Raw genomic sequence first — 20,758 nt, 5'->3', positions numbered from 1 at the left:
CTGAAAGCTATAAATAACTCCTTTACTGCTGATAATCCCAACAGAATCATCCTGACAGATTATTCATACCACTAAAGTCAACTCAAGATCGAAGGTTTCCTTTCGAGCCACCAGTTACACTCATCAAGTCCTATACAGCAGTATGTTTATCAAACCCAGCAGCAGTAACTAAATTAAAACTGATAAGGTGGTAAGCAGCCTTGTGCAGAGGAAAGGGGAATGGTGGCTTGTTCACTAACAGCAGCAATTACAAGAGCTAAAGACAACATTACTAACAATCATTCACATCCAGGGCAGGATTGGAAGATGCCATGCCTCTCAAACTATCTAGTTCTTACAATCTTCCTGTATTTAATTAGAATAGTATCAAGGTTTCCTGCGTTAAACTATCCTTTTGCTTTGTTTGCTTTTACAATAAGAGCTGCGTTGTTAAGGAATTCACACCAGCATGGCAATATTTGTGCTAAATCCTCCAGCAGCCATAAAGGCAGACGAGCATCCCCTGCTGCCCCAGAAAGGCTTTAGGTCTCGGCACTGCACCCTGTAATGCAGCCCCGGGCAGAAGGTTATGGCCAGACTGAGCCAGGACACAGCCAGCAGGAAGGCCAGGGCAGTGTGATGGAAAATAAAGCTTAAGACACAATCTGCTTTGTCTGCTTTTTAAACTTCACTCTTTTATAGTTTACACCCTGAAATTTTCCAAAATAATGTTCCATATTTATCTCACTTCTAATGATTAATAACAGAGAGGTTCTTTTATACAAAGACGTTTCGACTTCCCACTAATGGGATTATACATGCAGAGAAGTCCAAGATCTTGGCACTATTATTGTCAAAGAAAACAAATGCTGAGTTGTTAAGCAAATAATTCTAAACTATAATTGCAAACACCAACTTTGAACATAACCAGCTGCCAAATAGAACTTCATCAATATTTATAGCATGACATCAGTCTGAATTGTACTTTTCAGCTATTTCAGCACCTAAGAAAGGAACAGGAAGCTAATTTTCAAAAATCTGTTTTATATTCAATCTGTTTTTTCAATCTTCAAAGAAATGAGGCAATACACTCATTTTTATGGCTAATTTTTAAATTTAAAGACAATGCAAGTTATTACTGATACAATGCTAGTCCTCAACACTGCAGCCTTTACTGAACATGTTTAGTTTGTACTACTGAATTTGGAACTACTTGCAAGAGCAGCTTCAGACCTGCTCAACAATGTATGAGGTCAGGGCCCTAAATTTTCAGTTTTATGGCACAAAAGAGTTCTTCAACTTTCAATCTTTCTTATTTCCCCTGAAAGTGGCATTTAAAAGATAAGTAACCCAGCTTTACTATTGCGACCAAAACCACAAAAGTCTATGTTTAGGCTATGTACTTGAACTATGTGACAACTGATTTTCACAGTCAAGTTCTCCCACCACATTTAAAAACCCAACTCCTAAAATTTCCTCCTAGATTTAAATGTTCTTCACTTATATGTTACTTTTTGTTCATCCTTTATTAAATCTGAAAATTCAGTAACACAAATTCTCAATTATTTTTCATCCAAACTTCACAAGACTAAAGTTACTTTTAGTTTATTTACATACCCAGCTGTGCAGGGGTGAGATAAGCTGATATACAGTATCCATACACAACGCAGTGCCAGTTTATCTAGTAACCTTCAACTGGTGAAAGCAACATTATCCAACATTGGTTAAGTACAGGGTTAGAGCTGGAGAGGGAGCGGACCAATTATGTCACTGTATTCTTGCCCTCAGGCCACCGCAATGTAACACTGTCAGGAGCATTTTCCTTTGCTTATTAGACAACAAAAAAAAGTATTTGATACAATGGGACTTCTACCTGTTTTCTCCACAGTCTAATTTAGTTTTCAATCAACAGGAAGCTTCTCTCAACATGAATCTATTTTCCACAATATATAAATTGCCAGGGACAGGGAAGAGAAAGTTGGATTTTGATTATGAAAGAATCAGAGGAGTTAACATCCAACAAATGAGAGTATTATCAGCAAGTTTTGGTTGCATCTCTGAGCACCTTGAAAATTAAAAAGGTCAAGCAAAGAAAATTATAGACAATCTATGGCAGCCATGAGTTTAAAAAATGTGTGAAAAAGCCTAGCTCTGCAATAAAATACATCTTCACCCTTTCAAGTACCATTTAGCAAAGTGAATGCTATCAGAAACATAGGCAACTTCCCCTAAGCTTTTATTAAATATAACAGAAACACTGAACACCAACTAAAATCTACACCTGTTCTTCAGGCTATCACCACACCAGCTGCAGAAAGTAGACAAGCAGATCCTGAAGCATCCAAACATTTATCCAAGCAAAAAGCACAGCTATAATAATAAAAACTCAATTTTAGCTTTACTATCCCACTTTGCCTTGAAGGGCTAGGAAAAACATGAGGTGAGCCTGTATGAAATCACCACAAAAAAGACACTTATTATGAGGGGCAGGGAAATTCTATAGTATTATAGGGAATAGTATAGACAAGATCTATTTTAAATGGGAGGATCCATTTCAAATGGATAATATAAAAATATTAAGTATTGATTTTTTTTTCTTGCAGTGTCAATGAAAAATGGTATGAATCTTAATGAACAGTCACAAATGAGCACTGTGGCTTGACTCTCATTTTTATTCTCTTCAAAAGAAGACTCATCTGCATTTTTAATTTGCCAGAATAGGTATCTGATACAATGCAACTCAAACCTGATAATGCAGAATCTCAGCCTTTGACAAACAAAAATACTAGAAATTTAATTTTAAACAATTTTTTTCAGAACCCAAATACATATGGAAGGATAAGAATATAAATTACAATGGATGTAATAGTAAAATATCCTGCATAGACACACATTTGTGCCAAAGTTCTCATTTTTAGCTTCTTACTTGAAGCAATTAAGTGGAACTTAAAAAACAAATAAACAAAAACTCCAAAATAAAACCCCCAAACATAGTTATCAGAATAAACATATTCCCAACATGGAGTGAAACTGCTATATTTACAACAATATAAGAATGATATTATAATAACACTAATACATCCAGGAAGAATCTCAATACATAAAAATCCCAGAGAGGGTCACAAAGAAAAACCCCATAAAAATAGCTGAAAATGCTTTAAAGCCACTATTTAGAGCAATAGGTATTATGGCCTTCTTTCTTAAAGGGATTTTGAGCTGCTTCAGATCAAGGATGATAATTCATTCTGGACTGAAGTATATTTTGGTCTTTGTAAGAAGCTGGGGTAAGGGGACACATTCCCTTCCTCTATCCCAGAGGCAATTTTTTTAAATCAAAACATTATCCTAATATTTTTTCCCAAGTTCCTCATCATTCTTTATGCTAGTTGCACCCTCTAATACTATTACCTTATGGTTTCTCAAGTCACAATGTGCAAGCAACAGAAACCTCAGAGATCTGAAATAGTGTTTCACTGTAATGGTAAAGTAAGTGAGCGTATAGGTGATTTAATCTTCTACAAAAATCTAACTTCTGGAAAAGCTTTTAAATCACAAAGTTACTGTACTGCTGTATAAAAAGCAGAACATACTGTCAGCTGTAATTATAAAATAAAATGTACTCTGTGTCACTTCCATCTTCTCCAGAAAGAGACACCAGATTACTTCTAAGGATCCCCAAATGTCCCAAAAGAGAGCTAAAAGGTTCTCAAATGTCCAGAAGAGCTGGACAACCAGCTCCTCTCTTCATCTCCTAAGACACAGAAGTTCATAACTAGAGGAGACTGACACTAAAGTGCTGAGTAGTTTGTATCTCTTGGCTGTAAGAAGCAGTGATACAAGAGGACTTACTCCCATTATCACTGGTCGATCACCCTAAGGCCAAAATATATTTAGTCCACAGTAGGCTGGCAAGTCCCTGAAGAGCTCCTTCTACTCCCCAGAGGTGGGTTTCCTATCTTTCCTACCACTCATGTAGTACTGTCGTCAGAGTTGTGCAGAGAGGTCGCAGGGCCAGGGAAATTGGTAATGAGATTGCCATGGAACAGCCCAGGAGTTTCTTAGTTCTGATCGTGTGGAGACCTACTGGACCAGTCCTAAAACAAGAAGGCCAGCAAACATTCAGCTACTAGATTTAAAATAATTTAACTAATGAAACTCTCTCACAAAGCCTGCTTTTGCCACATGAGCAACGCATTAGAGAACTGCAGGTACAACCAAGTGTTTGTGGTAAGAAAGAAAGAGGGACTCGAGTAGGAAAAAAAAAAGCCCTGCAACCCTAGGATACAAGATGATCAGAGGAACAGGAAGAAGCATTTCCAACAAACAAAATAGAGACTAGAATCTGAAAAACCTTCAAACTTAGCAGAAGAAAGTCAACAATATTCGCAAAAACTATGTTCTTTGTAGACTACTACCAGATCAAAGGGCACATATCTCTCCTGTTACAGAAGAGACTTTACTAATAAAAACCCCAATACACTACTGAAAAGCTCTGCCAGGCTGTTTTTCTTTATAGCACTTTTTATGACACTATCAAGAGTCATGATAAAATTATAAAAATTAAATAGAAGTAAAAACACCAATGACTTTTACTTCATTACTCATTTAGATGGATTAGAGGACTTCCCCTCACACAAGCAACATGATATTATTGTATCACCTTTTGACTAATCCTCTGTCAAGCTATCTAAAATTATCAACTCTTTGTTTTGCAACTTTGCTTCTTATCCTTTCATCCGCTAATTAGCTTTCCAGCTTCCCATCTTCTGTGTAACATGGTCAAAATATATCAACTTCCAGGTTATTTTTCACACATTTATTCTGACCAGTATCCTGTAGCACACAGCACAAGTGCTGCCTTCTGATATCTCCCATTTCTCCTGACAAGCAGGATGCTGCTCCACAGACTTAAAAGCTAAACTGGCTAAGAGCTGCTTTCAGATCCATTCTACTTTTTTAAGTAGATATTTTAAAAAATTTAAACAGTGCAAGTCTCGGATAGAACATTAACTTGCTTCCCAGATTTTCTCACAGAGGAACTATTGTGTTTTTTCTAATCCACAGATATTAAATCAGGAAATACATGCACGATATCCAATTTCAGAACTACTAAAGCTGGCAGGGCCCAGAAATGCAATCCGTACTGACTAGCTGAAACTGGAAAAGGTCATCTCCATAGCTCACTACATGGTAAACACGGAGAACATCCAAACTCCAACCACAACCCTTACACTGATGAAAACTTAAAAACCTCAGAACATTCCCCTACAACATGATGCAAACCATAAGTGCAAAAACACCCTCTCCCTCTAACCACTATAAGAAGGCAAAGGGAGAAAATAAATTTAATGTTCTCACTGCCTACTGCTCTGAAGGAGAAAAAATAAGTGACACCAACGCTTTGCAGCAAAGCATGTTTACTTCTCTGAAGAAATAAAAAATAATGAGTAGAAGTGCAACACAAAGAAGGCATGAACAGAAGAGAAATGTAAGGACGTATAAGAGTTTTACTATCCGCTGAAGGGACAGGGAACAGCAATCAGAATATCCTGATTACTCTCACCCCAGTCACCTCTGTCACCTCGCAAGCAGAAATACCAGCAGGCAACAACTTGTCTGACAGTGACAGCTGGTCCAAGTACCAAAAAGTGCCCCTATTTTTATTAGCAGATAGTAGCCAGAAGTTTAGTTTGGATTCACAAGAGACTGACATGAATTCTTCAGTCCATATTCCACACTCTGTTTGCTGCAACCTTAGCATATATGTTTTATCTGAAAATGGAGAAACACAGTAAATGCTAAACTAAGGAAGTCTGTTAGCAAGAATATATGTATTTTTCTACCACAACTGGTCAAACTATTAGAAATGCATGTTACTGTTTGCTCAACATCTCTGTGCTAGGTTCTTGCAATTAGAACTGAAGCCTGACATTCCTTTGCTATTCTTTCCCTAAGACAGTGAAACATTTCATGATTAAAATTTCTGAAAACGCAAGAAACAGATCATTACAAGCAAATCCAGAGCAAATACATTTTATAAGCACTGACGTGACAGAAAACCTTCAGCTTCAAAGAAAACCAGTGGTACATATGTGCTAGTATCAGGTACTTCCCTCCTTTATTTCTGTGATAAACACGCTTAATTTATCCTGTGAAAACAATGCCAGTTCTTCACAAAAACACATCTACTGACTCAAATTATACACAGGTTAAAGCTGAGTGAAAAACAAAAACTAATGATAAAGATGTGAATAGCTGCAAGATGTTAGGTACGCTGTGGGTAGAAGTATCGCAGAATTTGTGTATCTAAGAGCAGCACTACGAGCAATGACTGAGGAAAGCCATTGCAAAGAAACTGGAAAATGACTGTCCGTTGTTATTACTGCACAAAGCAGACAATACCTATGTATAAAAAGATTTCCAAGAAAATAAACACAATAATGGCAATAAGTGACTAGAACAGACTCTGCATCCAAGCATTTTGCAGAAAATGGAGAATAGAGGAACCAAACCATTAAGCAGACTATTAATAAACTCATTCAAGTCAATAACTAAGCTTCTTAGACTTATTCTATGATCTCCAGTTCGTACTGCTTAATTGTAAATCCAATTTCTTCTGTGAGCAGAAATACACCAGCTTTATTGGAGGGGAAAAAAAAATCACTCAAAAACCCAGGAGAACAAACCCCATTTGAACATATTTTCAAATTACTAATTTTAAAGCAGTCCTTCGATTCTTTCCATCATTCTGGATGCAGCTATTCATCCCACTGTTCTAGATGCAGCTATCACTACATATGATTTTTATTATGCATTACTTCTGCAAAAAAAAATTAATTTCGAATTTCTTACTTGCTGTGATAGGAGGTGGATCTAAGGTAAAATACACTACCTCAGAGCTATGCAAAATTCTCTCCTGAAGCTTCCTCCTCTGAAGTCATCCTCCAACATCAAGTTTTAATGATGAAATAAGCATCACCAAGCAAAGCCATGACACACACTCAACCTAAATGTTTTATTGGACTATTCAATCACACAAACTCTGAAGATTAAGCTTTGTCAAGACTTTTATGTCCAAACGCTTGAACTTATTGTTTAAATGAAAGTGTAGATCTCTAGCTAAATTTGCAGGTATACAGAAACTGGAGTAATGCATTAATTCAAAAGTCTGCCTAATCAAGAGACACAGACTTGATTATTATTTTTACCAGGACTTCTGTATTACAGGATTCAGGTGATTCCTTTTAAGCATTCCAATAATTCAATTTTGCCCATCAGCACACATGCAGTATTGCTAAACAAGATAAATGTAAAATGATGACCTTACCTACTCTCTATTAAGATAGATCTGCCTGTACCTTACTGCCCCAAAACCTCACAGTAGGTTATACCTCTCTGGGCTCCCTTCCCCCATCTCCAGTCTTAACTTTTTGCAGGGCGATTTCTTCGCTGATGAATTGTCTAGTTACAGCTGCAACTCAACTAACTCAGGTGAAAAGTTGAACCTGCAAACCCCTTCCCACAAAATACATCTACCCAGCAGACCCTGCAATAACCATGGCTCACGTAGAAAAACTGGAGATCATATTTTAATTCGGGGCCTTGGGTAATGCAGCAGATGAGAGCATTTAATCACATCTCAACAGCGAGCATTCCAAGGAATCTGCACCCTCAGTCACCACAGGAGAGGAGGGCATTGCTGAGCAACTTCAGTCTGGAAAAACTACCTACAAAGCTGTTTCAACTTCTGCACATATTTAATAACCCTATGAATCGAAGTTATCACCTCTACAACACTTGTAGCAGGAACTAATTTCCAAAATCCATTCATCTGGATAGCAATATTACTGGAAAACACTAGGTAAAACAGACCTTTCAAATACAGAGCTGTACAATCCCCAAGGACTAACCTACTATTTCGCAGGAAAAGTCAGGTTTTCTAGAGGTTGTAAAGGTGACACTGAACTCTAGCAACTCATGATTTAAAAATAGTAATTAATGGATTGTAAAAACAACAAAATGAAAGTTAACTTTACAAAGAGGTATTTTAACAAATGTTCACGAGGGTAGCGAAACGTTACCACGGAAAAACAAGTACTGTTTACAGCAGTAATCATCTCTACTTTAGCTAGGAAAACACTTTGCTGAGTCTTCGGTTTATTCAACAAGCCTCAGCTGTATGCTGTAGTAGATCCTCCTACATGCACTTTCATAAAGCAGATCTGAGCTTGCAAGATACCACGCTGCAAGCAGCGCTTATCCACAGCCAGCGAAGCGTCTCCAGAAACAAACATTCACTCATTTTGCTACAAACAGCTGGGGAAACTTTTCTTCCCCTCTGGGAAACACCTCTGAACACGGTCACTCTTCCCGCCCGCCCATCACATATACACACACACATTTTAACCCGCATTGCCTTCCACTCATCCAGCGCGGTTTGCAGTGGTACCAACGCAACCTCGGTTCTGTCCCCACACTACAGCACTTTTTTCCCCCCATCCACACAAGGGCTCCTCGGAGTCTTGCCGCCGCTATACCTCCTGCCCGGCCTGGGTGACCTGGCGGGCGGGCGGCTCTTCCCCGGGGCCCTGTGTGGAGCCGGAGAGGACGGCGAGCGGCGGCCACACGTGAGGCGAGGAGGGGGCAGCGCTCGCCCGGCTGTGCCCCGGGACAGGCACTCGGCGGGGTCGGGGCGGGAGCAGCGGCTGCTCCGCCACCGCCGGGGCAGCGCCCTTGAGCCGCCGCCGCTCGGGGCCCCTCCCGCCGGCCCGGCCCCCCGTCCCTCCCCCGCCCCGCGGCACCGCGGCCCGGCGCCAGAGGCCCCTCAGAGGCGGCGCGAGGGTCCGCAGGGCGGGAAGGGCTCCCAGGGAGTCCCCGCGGCGGGAGCTGGGAGCGGGGATGGGGGATAGGTGGGGGGCCCGTCCCGCACTCACCGCCGAGGCGCCGCCGCGGTGCGCTGAGCCCCCGTTCTTCTCAGTGCCGGGGGCGGCTCCGCCCGCCCGGGAAACACGAACCCCAGGAAGCGAAAGGCGAAGAAGCTGCGAAAAGCGTCCCCCCCCTCCGCCGGCCCCGCCAAAAAAACACCACCGGGGGGGGAAAAAAAAAAAAAACCAAAACCAAACTTTCCTCGCCGCCGTCTCTCCCTCCCCCGAGGAGCACGAACCCAAACACACCGGGACACGCCCCCGCACCGCCCCTCGCACCGCCCATTGGACGGCGCCCCGCCGACCCTCACGCTGATTGGTGGTTCTGCCTGCTCGTCTTCTCCTTCCGCTCCCCTTTCCGCCCCTTCACGGTGCCCATTGGGAAGAGTCTAGGGGATCTCTCCGCCCATTAGCCAGCAAGCACGTCAATCAGAGCGGAGCGCCGCCTCTTGGCGCCTTTGATTGGGCCGTCGCATCACTACACGCTCACTAATTGGCTGCATTTGCTGGCTGTCACCGGTTAACGTTGCCCCCCTTCACATCCCTCACTGGCTACCGCCCCTTCTTCCTCTGCCAGTTGTCTGCGAGATTTGCCCCTTAAATGGGGCACTCGCTCGCCCGCTTCTACTTGTCCCGCCCTTCCGCCCGACGGCTTGGTCTGTGGGTCGCACCCTCCGACTCCATTAGAGAAGGAATGTTATCTGTTACACCGTAACAGCGCGGACACCCGCCCACCGAGCCGCGCTCCTCGGTGGCCCCGCGGACCCTCCTCAGCCGAGGCGAGGTTACGTCAGTTTGTGCACTCATTTGCCGGCCGCATGGACGGGGGGCCGTGATGGGCATAGGCGATAGCGGCTATGGCTGCTCAGCGGCGCCGCCGCACAGCACCAACGCCACACTGCCCGCCGTCCCCAGCGACATCTCCGCTTCGTCCCACCCCCCACGTGCACGCGAGGCAGCTATTGGGCAGGATAGGTGTCAGTCGTTCAGCTCGCGAAGCTCATTGGCCGTAAGCCGACGCCTGCGCAGCCAACCGGCGACCGCCCCCCGATGTCACCCGCCGGATGACACAGCAACCGTGGGCTGGGGGGCGGGGAAAGGCAAGGTCCTGCCTTTGATTGGTTAATTTCACTGTCAATCTTCTTTGAGGGCGCGCTTTGGGTGGGGCGATGGCGCGTGTCGGCCGCGCCCCACGTGGCCCGGGCAGCTGCGCACGTGACGGGGCCCGCGGCAGGGAAAACTTGTGAAAAAGCGATTTGCGGTGACCCTGGCGTCATTCCTAAATGTAATCGTTACAAATACACGCTGATCTTCATTATCTGGGAGTGTGCCGGGCCAGAAGCGGGGCTGTGGGGGTGGTCCGTGGTCGGCTGAGGCAGGAGCGGGCCCGGGGACGCTTTCCGGGGAGGTGGTGTGAAGGCCGGGATGAGCAGCGTTAGCAGAGCAGGTGAGGGGCAGCGCTGCTGCATCGCAGAACGGGAAGGATAAAGTGCAGGTACATCAGCAGGACCTGGATGGCCCAAAGGATTAGCATAGCAGAAGAGCAGGGCCGGAGGAGCATTGAAGTCTCCAAAACTGACACAGAAAGCAATGAGGGGAATACACGGATAACAGAATTATGTGGAAGATAAACTGGGAACAAGAGGTTCTCTTTGTACCTAATATCTATGCTTGGTCTCATTCTCCTTATTCTCCAGTATATTTGAAGGCTGATGTTCATTAATGTCACTTCCCGACCTCGCCCAGGGCTGCAAGCCAGTGCAGTATTTCCATTTGCTCTCCCCGAGAGAATCCTGTTACAACCTGATTAGCAGAGCCGTAGAGCAGCTGAACAGAGAACTCTAGAGATGTGATGTGCCTGTCACCGTAGTGAACAGGTCTGTGGGTATTCGATGAAAACATGACCTTGGAAGAGCCACAGAGCCCTTCGTAGGCTAGTCACCAGCAGGAGGGACAGCTGTCAGCACAGCAAAGCCACGGGTGCTGGTGGCACAGACAGCAGACAAGATCCCCGCAAAATCAAGTTACACAAGTCAGTAAAGAGCAGTCAATCTTTTGATGGCTTCTCCATTCAGTAATGGTAATTGATTTTTACATTGATTGGTGGGAAAAGAGCCCCATTAATATGAATAAGATTTCATACTGGATATGCACATACTTGTTACTGTGGTGCTGTAAGGAATACAAAAGGCTCTGTATAAATCAATATGAATTAGTAATACAACTTTTCGATGCGCTTTGCCTCTTTTTGTTTATTCGATGTGTGGGAACTGAAAAATACAGATGTATTTTTCATGTTGTAAGCAGAAATCACTAATAAACCAAGAGTACAGGTTGCAAGCTTTGGGAGAGAATGATCTGTCCAAGATGCTGACCTTGTCTTTGCCATAAGTAAAAAAATAATGAAATAATTTCCCTCTTTAAATTTTCTTTCCACTTATTGGTGTTCTTTTGTGGGTGTTCCTTCCTATGTTTTGCTCAGGGTTATGGTGTACATGTAGCAGGTGAAGGGATATGATTTATTTTGCATAAGCCTAGGGAACGAGATATTTTCATTTTGGAGCAGGATAAGATACCACTCTCCATTGTACCTGTAGTTTCACACTATAAAACAAATTTGAACCGTAAAAAGCAAGCAGATTTTGTTGGTTTGTCTGAAGCTATAATGGATGACTCAAGAGCTCCCACCCAGGTTCACCTGGATTTGGAAGGAATCACAGCCCCTAAACAGGTTCTGGTTCTCATGAAGTCCAAATGCTTAGGACCAAAATAGTTCTTCCTGTTTTTTTCATACCTCCCCACTACCAATCCTATCCAGAAATGGGACCAAGTTGGACAGTGACATTGCATTTTTTCGTCCACTGGGTGTCAGTATTACACTACCACTGTGGTGCCTTTCCAGGTGCTGGGAAAGGTTGGGTTTCTTTGGGGTGAAAGTCTTTCCTTTCTGATAGAGAAGTGATGAGAAAAACCATTATAGCTTTGGGAAGTGGCCTCACTGCAGTATGGCTTCCGCAGAAACAGGCTGGGACTTTGCCTGCAGACATCCCAAGTATCAAACCTCACACAGACTGTAGCCAGAGAGACAGACTTCAGAGTTGGGGTCAGTTCCACAGCCTTTTGACTCTTAGGTTATGAAAGTACATCACCTCTTCTTTTTTAAGTTTATTTTTATTCTTCTTAAGTTTGTTATACTGTGTCTGACAGGGATACAGTCTAGAAAAAGCCTGCATGAAGGTACTTCTCTAAACAAGCAGAGTGCTGCCAGCTTGGGACAATTCTGGGCGCAGGAATGAGAGAGGACAAGAGTTTAGAAACATCTTTGATATTTGGAATTTGTAGTCAGGGGTTTTGACTCTGGTTTATTATTTCTAAAAGTGCCATGACATGACGTTGCTAGGTTTTTAAATCAATGTATCTGAATGAACTCTGGCTATTCAGTCACTAAAAACTACTGTTATTTTTAGAAAAGGTCTTTGCTAACCCTGCCTGTTTTTCTGCTTTGGATGCCCTAAGCAGCAGTTGTCTTGGACACAGAAAGGAGCCAACTACTTACCTGCATATTGATTAAGAGAAAGGTTACATTTTGGAAAGCCACAGTCAAGTGTGTGCTGATGCTCTTTATGGTGTCCTATGTTTAAGTGTTTTATGTGGAAGGTAACATTTAACATGTGGTACAATTCTGTACTTTATCTGTGTCTAAAATGCAGGCAGCATTGACAAAGCAGATTGCCATTGTTTAAAAGATGATTCATAGAAAAAGTGATAAAAGAATTGATGTGCTCTTGTTTTATAGAAACACAGACTGATTAGATTATTTTCTTTCTTACATCTTTCCCCTGGAAGTTGGTTTTTAATCCATCCTTTTCCTAGAAGACTTCAGGGAAGTTTCAGCAGGCATATGGCATCAATATACGAGGGCAATAAAACATAAATATTTACAAATATTTTGATCTTGTTTAAATAGCAATTATCTATATCTAAAAATATTTATTCTAATAATTAATTTCAGCAGAGACACATGCTAAGGATTCAGCATTTCCTATTTCCTTCAATAGAGTGGTGAGAAATTTTCTCAGCCATTCTTGTGCATCCTTCATAAAACTTTTCAGGGAACAAGCAAAAGAGAGGAAGTAATACTTCGTATGCCTGGGAGCTGTAAAAATCAGGATAGAAAAAAAGAATTTGTGTTTAAAATAGAGAAGAGCAGATTTCAACACAATTATTTTTTCCTTTCTAAGCCACCCATAGTGAAGAAGAAACACAAAAGAGCAATTTCAGGGAAAAGAAAGTAATGAATACTAGAATTAAGTTAAATGGCAAGAGGAAATTAGGGATATGTCAGATGTAATTTTCAAATTTGTGTGTTGGTCACGTGATTAGTGCTAACATTCTTGCTTTACAAAAATCCGTAAAAATATCTTTAATGACTGTAAGTGCTCAGGACCTGAGCTTGAAGTCCCAGTCAGACACCTCCACATCTCTAACTGTTCTTAATATAGTAGGCTTATTTTGACATTGCCTATTTTTATGTATCATGCCCAGGAAAGACATGCAGCTGCAATAGAAACAAGAGCAGTTTATGTACATCTTGGGCAAAGTGCTTAGCAGAAGTTTCAATTTGTTGTGCTGTCATGCTCACATTATATTGTTGGAAGGAAAAGGGAGAAAGAATTTTGTCAGCCCACAGCTAAAGGGAAAAAATTGTTAATAGGATGGCAGTGGTTTTAAATAGAGAATAATTCATAATACTACTTAGTTTTGTTTTTCCTGGAGGCAAAATTAAAACAATGCTTCATTAACATTATTTGAAGCTATTTTAAATACAGCTATTTTCAGCAAAACAATGCTAACATGGAGGTTTTATAATGAAAAAAACAGACAATTAGGAAAATGGTTTGAAAAATATTGTAGTCTTTTACACAGTCTCTTTTTTGCCATTTTTTTTCTACTATGTTTAGTCCTGAGAGTGAACCAGCATGCATATAGGAGTTATCAGCTAGCAGTTATGCTGAGGCTAGAAGTAGTGCAATTCTTCAGACAAGATTTTAATTAACTTTTAACATTCCCATTCCACCAACTTGGTTGGAGCTATGATATTCAATACCAGTAGCGGCCTGTGCAAAACTGTTTTGAGTCCTCTTTAGCTGAATCTAAATAGAAACTGAAGTATAGGTAGGTGAAAGCAGATATAACATCATTTGTGTACCCATTTATGCCACCCAGCTCCCTCCCAACAGAAAAATCAGGTTTTGAGGAAGAAAGAGGGCTGGGCACATTCCTGCCAGTTCCTTCCTTACGCTACATAAATATGCCCTTGTTCTTGGGAAATATCACACACGTATGATCAATACTGATGCTGGGAAAGCTCCCACCTGTCCTTCTATAGCAAACTCTTATTAGGACAGCAAGACCACGGGATTATTTTTTGTTTCTTAAATTATTATTATTTTCTGTGAGTTGTATCTGTGTAGTAATTTAAGATGGCAGCTTTCCAAGGCTTTGCTGTGGTTCTAAATTAATTGAGTATGCTGTTTAGTTTTTTAACTCGAGCTTTTTCCTCATTGAAAAGGGCTCCTGTTGTCCTTTATTATTAATGAAATCAAAGGAAGCAGAGTGGCTGCCATTTCTCCTTAGTCTGGAAGTGAAACTATGCATAGTAGAAAAGCACAGTTCTGTCTGCACTTGTCAGCAGCACTGAAAGCAATACCAATGCCAAAGCGTCTGTCTTTCTTTGGTCTGGTGAGATGGACACGGACAGTGAGCAGGAATAATGCTCGGCCAGAAAAGCAGATGAGGAAACAAGGATGGCACCTGCAGAACAGGGGACAGACTGAACAGTTACTGTGGGGTGGGGCAATGGACTGTGCAGAATGCAGGGCAGAAAATAAAATAAAGGAAAAATAAAGTTTCCTTTCCTAATATGTGGAAAATTGTGACTCCTCCACGCAGCCCAGGCAAAAAAGAAAAACAAAAAAAACCCCAAAAAAAACCAACCTCCAAAACACAAAAGTTACTATAAGTTTTGATTAGGAATTTAAAGATGCAGTATGACTATTTGTACTCTCATACTCTCTGGAAAGCAGTTGTATTATTCCCCCTCCATGGCTTTCTTCCCAAAGTTTCCAAAACCAGTGTTGCATGGAGAAGCATACGGTTACATTTTTATAAAAACCAAAACAACAAAAAAGTCACCAGAAACCCCACGCATATCTGAGTTTTAACTGGATATTCTGCTGACACTTGCAAAAGGGCCAGAGTCCAGGGTGGCAGGACCCAAGGGCAGAAAGCAGTAATTCTGGAAGGGAGCATCATCAGTAAGACAGATAGATGAAAAAACCTGCTGAATGACAACATAAAACTGAGGTTGGTCGAAAAATGTGGTTACAGAATGAAGGTGATGGTGGGGAAAATGTGGGGATCTTAATGTGGCAGGGAGTGGGAAGCTGTTAGGGAGGTTTCTCGGGTGGCGGGCCAGCACTGAGTGCAGAAGGGCGTGTTTTGTCCTCACACGGAGCTCTCAGGAGCTGCGCTCTTCTGCTCGCCCCCATCAGCTGCAGGGTGACCCTGGCCAGGACCCTGCAGAGAGAGCTGCGTGGGGAGGCAGAAGGGACATGGTGACAGCAGCGGAGTGCGAGGGCCAGGAGGAAGAGCTGTGAAGTAAAACAGCCCAGGGTCACCCTGTGTGAGGCGGTGTGAACCCTGAGGAAGGCGGCAAGAGCCGTTCCCGTGATTTTGCCTCCAGCAGCTCGGGAACAAAGAGCAGCCAGGCTGGGTGAGCCGAGCTCTTTTTTCTTTACTACTCAAAGCTGATTACTGGGAAACCCCGCGACTCACTCACTGTCCCAGCTCTGCTTCTGCAACAGTTAGCAGCAAAGTCAACCAGGTTTGTGAGTACGGCCTCCTGTGTCACCTCCTCAAGGGAAATCTGCCACGGGATCAGTTGCTGGGAGTTCAAGGTGTGTGGGCAAAGCCCTCAGGATCACACCTGGGAACAGCTACAGGACCTCCTGGCACTGGGAGATGATCTTTTTGGACGCACTGATAAATTGTGTGCAGGCACCACTGGAGAAAAGAAGATGCATTTTCTCAGGAGCTACAACAGTATTTGGTCTGCTGTCCAATTTTCTTTTTGCATCAGGAAGGAAAGGTGATCAAAATTCCAGTGGATTTCATCAAGCACAAATGGCCCTTCGAAAAACACCAGGTTCTTTCTTCCTCACTTCAGAAAGTCACAGGGGTTTTCTTCTAGTCTTGCCCTAAAGAGACTTTTGGATAGTAGAGGGAAGTCATCATTATATTGAGGCTAGCTTTCTTTTTTTTTCCTGAAAAGGAGTAAAATGTTCTTTTATGACTGCAGTTCTAGATTCAAAGACTTTGCTAAAAAGAAAGTGTGTTCCCTCTTAAGGGCCCTCAGCAGCTCAGTTCTAGTGTTTTCTTCCTCTGCTTATACCACACTTAATTTCTGCTGCTGGATTGCTTATTGTCACTGAGGATCTTACAGAGCCTAACACAGCCTGGTGTCTGTTGTAACCTTCCACAGGGTAGTGCTAATGCTCAAAGAGCAAGGTAAATACACGTTTAAGCTTCTTTTCCAAGATATTCCAGACCAGAAAGGTGTTTAAGAAGACAGGGAGACTGTGTTTATTGAGGGATCCCAACTCCCCCAGAAGACTTTCTGTTGCAGCAATTGCTTTTGCAGCAATATTCAATGCAAACACCCTCCAGCATTTCCAAGGGTGTCCTCATGTTAACAACACTGCTGTGCATGGGTGAATTCCCAATTACTTCTACAAAGCAGTACTTACGTGGAAGATTTTGAAACAAGATGGAACCTGCCTGGAACAACACCCTCATTTTGGCTGCAGGGTGCAGCATCTGTAGCTGGCGCCTGTGCTTGTCTGTCTCTCTCTTTGTTCTTGTGAGTCTGTCTCCTTGGATGCAAAGAGGAAGCTGTTGGTCATACTGGGTTGTCAGTAACTCTGGTTTAAATCCAGAGTAACCCCACTGGGTTAAGTGTCAAGGGAAATTAATATGGCTTTGCAGAAGCATAACTTTAGCTCTGTGGCTGAATCAACATCTTTAAAACTGGTGTAGAATTTGGTGCAAAACCGGTAGAGAACATCCCAACTTTTCCTTCCAGAAAACTCTGATTTGTTGAAATGGTGCAGTCATAAGTACAGAACAAAGGAAGTGAATATATTACAGTGTCCTCATTGTAAAAGGGCAGTGGCAGGTGCTTTTATAAGCTAGGAGATGGGTCATTATTTCAATGCAATGCCCATCAGAACATCTGCCTACTGTAGCTCTCCAAAACGTTTTTTTTTTTAAACTTCCTTCCTATGAGATTTGTTAGACTTTGAAGAAGAACATCAAACGAGTGGTAGCATAATTTACCAAGTCCTAGAAAAGTTATATTGGTGAATTGCCTTGCATTGTATTGAGGCAATGGACTAGGTGACCTAATGACCTTTCCCATTTCTAATGTCTATGATTATTGCTGTTATACCTCAGGACACTAAACAGAGAGATTTTCTTCCTTTCAGTGGCAAAATGTCACTAATGGCCATGCTAAATCAGAGCAATTGATCCTTCTGCAGATGTGTTGTGCACTTAGCAAGGCAGCTATAGATGATCATGCTGTGTTTAGATTTGCTGTTTTCTGTTTCTGTAGTGCAAGTGCTCAGCACAAGGGGACTGTCAGCCAAGGGAAAGATTTTCTGGTAGGAGATTAAGGATAACTAAGGAAATGGTTGCATAACCTATAAAGAGAGGATCATAAATATTGCAACAATAAAACCAATAGCTCCTTCAAAGTTTAAATAGCTTTTCTTTTCAAACACTTGAAGTAAGTGCCCTTTTCCTAAGGTTGTCTAGCACCTACAGGTTAAGATTTCACATAGTTTCACCAAATATGTTGTAACTTCTCAGGGAACTAGCTTTTTAAAAAAAATAATCTTTCTTTTTGGAAGCATCCCCTCCAAAAAATGTTTCATCCCAGGTACCTGGAAGTTCTTTATTCTTTCCTCTAGTAGTGAAGTTTCAGAAAAGCCAGAGCATAGCAACAATAAAATAGCCCCTGCTGTGCTGTTTCTTAACCACAACACCCACCAAACAACTCAAGTGGGACAAATAGGGTTCTGCCCTTTATGACCAAGCAGCAGCACTTTTTCTTGCATCCTAGGGGGACACCTCAGACACAAGGGTTTGTCTCTATAAACCCTCAGCTAGAACATTTATGTTCCTCACAATCCCAAGTGTGAAAAACCCCAGACCTGTGCTGCTGCAACTCTGCTGTCATAGACAACTGACATTCCTATTCCACACATGCTGATGGTGTGAAATACATAGCTTTTGTTTCTAATGCTTGGTGTTCTTCCAAATTCTTTCTTTGGTGTGGGATCCTGCTCTGAAGTAGGCAGCTTGCTGTCCTGCGTGCTCAGTCTTTTTTCCCCATTCTCCATGCTGCCATGAGTCTGTAGCCAGCTCAGGAGAAACATAATCCAATGTGTTCCAGCAACCAGATCTCACAGACATGTTCCTAATCCTTTGTTACCCCGTGTACTCATGCACATGTAGCTCATATGTCTTACCCCTTGGGCTAGGAGTACTGCTTTGGGCACTTTTAAACAAAAGTACCACAGTAGCATCTTGGTATTAGTGCTGCTTCCTGCAATCAACTGGCTGCTGGTCTGGTTACAGGAGCAATATCCTTGCTCGAAAAGCCACTCCAGTCTGGGAAATCAAATAGCTGAAGAAACTGGGTGTTCATTCAACATACAGCAGGCATGTGTCAAATCCACCCCCAAGCCCATGCAAAATGCTGATCAGTCCACAGCCCACTGGTGCAACATACTTTTCTTTCTTACACATTGGAAATTTGCAACTCAGAAGCTCTTTTGCTTTAAATAAAGTAAAAATACAAAGCCCCCCCCCCTAAACAGGGTCAATACTCACAAATGGAAATATCTTAAACCTGACCTCCCTGATCCTCCCCTGTTGCTACTGGATATAAATGCACTGAAATCAGCTCTCATTTCTTATGGTCTAGGTTTCAAGCTCTCTGTAATAGTCACAGTCCGCATTATGCAAATGCTGTATTTTGCCTCTATGCTTTCTGCACAAATTCTTTTGGTTGTGTTTTCCTGGTTATGTGCAATTTCACATGTCCAGTGAAATTTCAGCCCCTATAAACAAATTGCCCAGTGTTTATAAAATCATTGCTTTCAGCACTCTCTGTCATCTAGAAGTTGCTGCTTTCTACCAAAGGCAGGCAGGAGAGCTGTTTTATGCCTACAGTTCTCCTACCAGTGACATTTCTAAAGTTTTAGAAAAAGAAAATAAAACCTGACAAGTCAGATGAAAGGCAGAAGTTGATACTGCAGACAGATAGTCTGGAAAGGGAGAAAGGAGTAGAATTAGAAACATCTCCAAAACTCAAGACATTAACACATTATGTGATGAGTTTAGGATACAGCAGCTACTGTGCCCCTAAGTTCTTGTGCAGACACTTCCACCTACTCTCTTACTTCTTTATCTTGCTGAAAAGCGCTGCAAATTTGCCCACATTTGGATGCTGAGTGCTGTATGTCATGCTGTGGTTTTCTGTAACCTAACTCCCCAAGCACACATGCCCAGACTTGCAAGAAAGATGAGAAATGCGTGTTGTGCGAAGAGTTAGGTAAACCTGTGCCAGCCTTGCTACAGGCATAAAGGCTTTACCATTTCATCTACATCCATAGGCTTCTTTTCCAAGATGGTCACAACAGTCACTGACTGCTTTTCTTAAGCCTTGCTTATTAATGAGGATTTCCAAATTTGCATTTCTTCAGCAGGCTGAGGACAGGGGACATAAGTTCTAGAGACACAAAGAGGTCATTCAATCCTGGACTGCTCCCTGATTTTGCAAGAGCACAGACAAAAGTGTCAAGAAACTAGAAACTAGTAATATTAAAGTAGTAGGGAAATGAGGGAAAGGACAATCTTATCTTTCTTTCTTGGAGAATCTCCCTAAAGCAGAAAAAGAAAAGGCAGAAAGTCATGGTGGTGCTATTGCTATAAAGAAAGAAGCTCAGGATCTACAGAGTCCTGAGATACCCTGTGAAACAAGCTTGGATTAGATAGACTCCTCTTAAACTGTACACATGCAATTGCTACATGGATTTTAAACACTGAAAGATGAAGATTTTGTTTACTGCAAATACTTTTTTATGTACCCTAATGCCCAAAAGTAAAATAGAGGCTGGATTTATTCTGAAACATGGTCAGGAATTTTAAAACAGGCTTTTGTACACGCAAACAAAGGGAGCATGGAAAACAAGAGCTTGCGAGTTACTTAAATGTCAAGGATTACATTATACCAGGTAAAACTGAAATGTAGCACAGGGACTCAGTTTCATAAATTAAATGTCATTGCTGATGGGTACAAATTATATAAGAAAGATGGAAGGGAAAAGCAAGGTGGCACTTTGTCAGATGCATTTATAGCTGCAGCAAGATACATTTCAGCTGCAAAGTAATAAAAAAATAAAAAAATAGCCCCAAACAACTAAAGTGGACACCTTCTGCAGCCTACTCCAGCAGTGAGTAGGCAGGAATGAATAAGCCTCTCTTAAGGTACTCAAAGCCACAAAACACTGTACTTGTGGAGAACTTAGCTGCCCACACTTGTTTTAATAAATACCACCAAACATTGACCAAAGAAGTTCACCAGTTACACAGAAACCTGCTCTCATCCAGACAGGTTCTTGACAAATAAATGAGAAAAATGCCCCCAACCCAGGAATTGTAGCAGAGAAATTACAAGTGACACCATGAACACAGTATCTAAATGTAACACAGTAAAGAGTTTATTT

General features: G+C 42.1%; 1 protein-coding gene across 14 annotated transcripts in view; it reads right to left on the bottom strand.

The window, feature by feature from the left end:
• Nucleotides 1-9,233, bottom strand: part of TNRC6B (trinucleotide repeat containing adaptor 6B) — a 122,994-nt gene extending 113,761 nt beyond the window's left edge. For 10 of the 14 annotated variants that reach the window (XR_015772483.1, XM_088054991.1, XM_088055005.1 and 7 more), the window contains exon 1: nt 8,913-9,131. Coding sequence is in view for 1 of the 14 variants with exons in the window: in XM_088054998.1 (XP_087911124.1) it covers nt 8,379-8,392 (14 nt within the window). In the remaining 13 variants the exon portion in view is untranslated. Of the gene's footprint in view, nt 1-7,306; nt 7,340-8,378; nt 8,416-8,516; nt 8,575-8,912; nt 9,132-9,214 lie in introns of those variants that run through there. The other 4 variants (XM_088054994.1, XM_088054992.1, XM_088054998.1 and 1 more) reach the window with 4 other exon arrangements.
• Nucleotides 9,234-20,758: the final 11,525 nt, after the last annotated feature.

This window comes from Pseudopodoces humilis, chromosome 5 (assembly GCF_049639895.1).
Source record: "Pseudopodoces humilis isolate 2021_Gansu_Grassland_sample_001 chromosome 5, ASM4963989v1, whole genome shotgun sequence".
In the NCBI taxonomy this organism is placed as follows: Eukaryota; Metazoa; Chordata; class Aves; order Passeriformes; family Paridae; genus Pseudopodoces; species Pseudopodoces humilis.
Note: the sequence above shows the minus strand (reverse complement) of the source record. Positions and strands in the feature narration are given on the sequence as shown.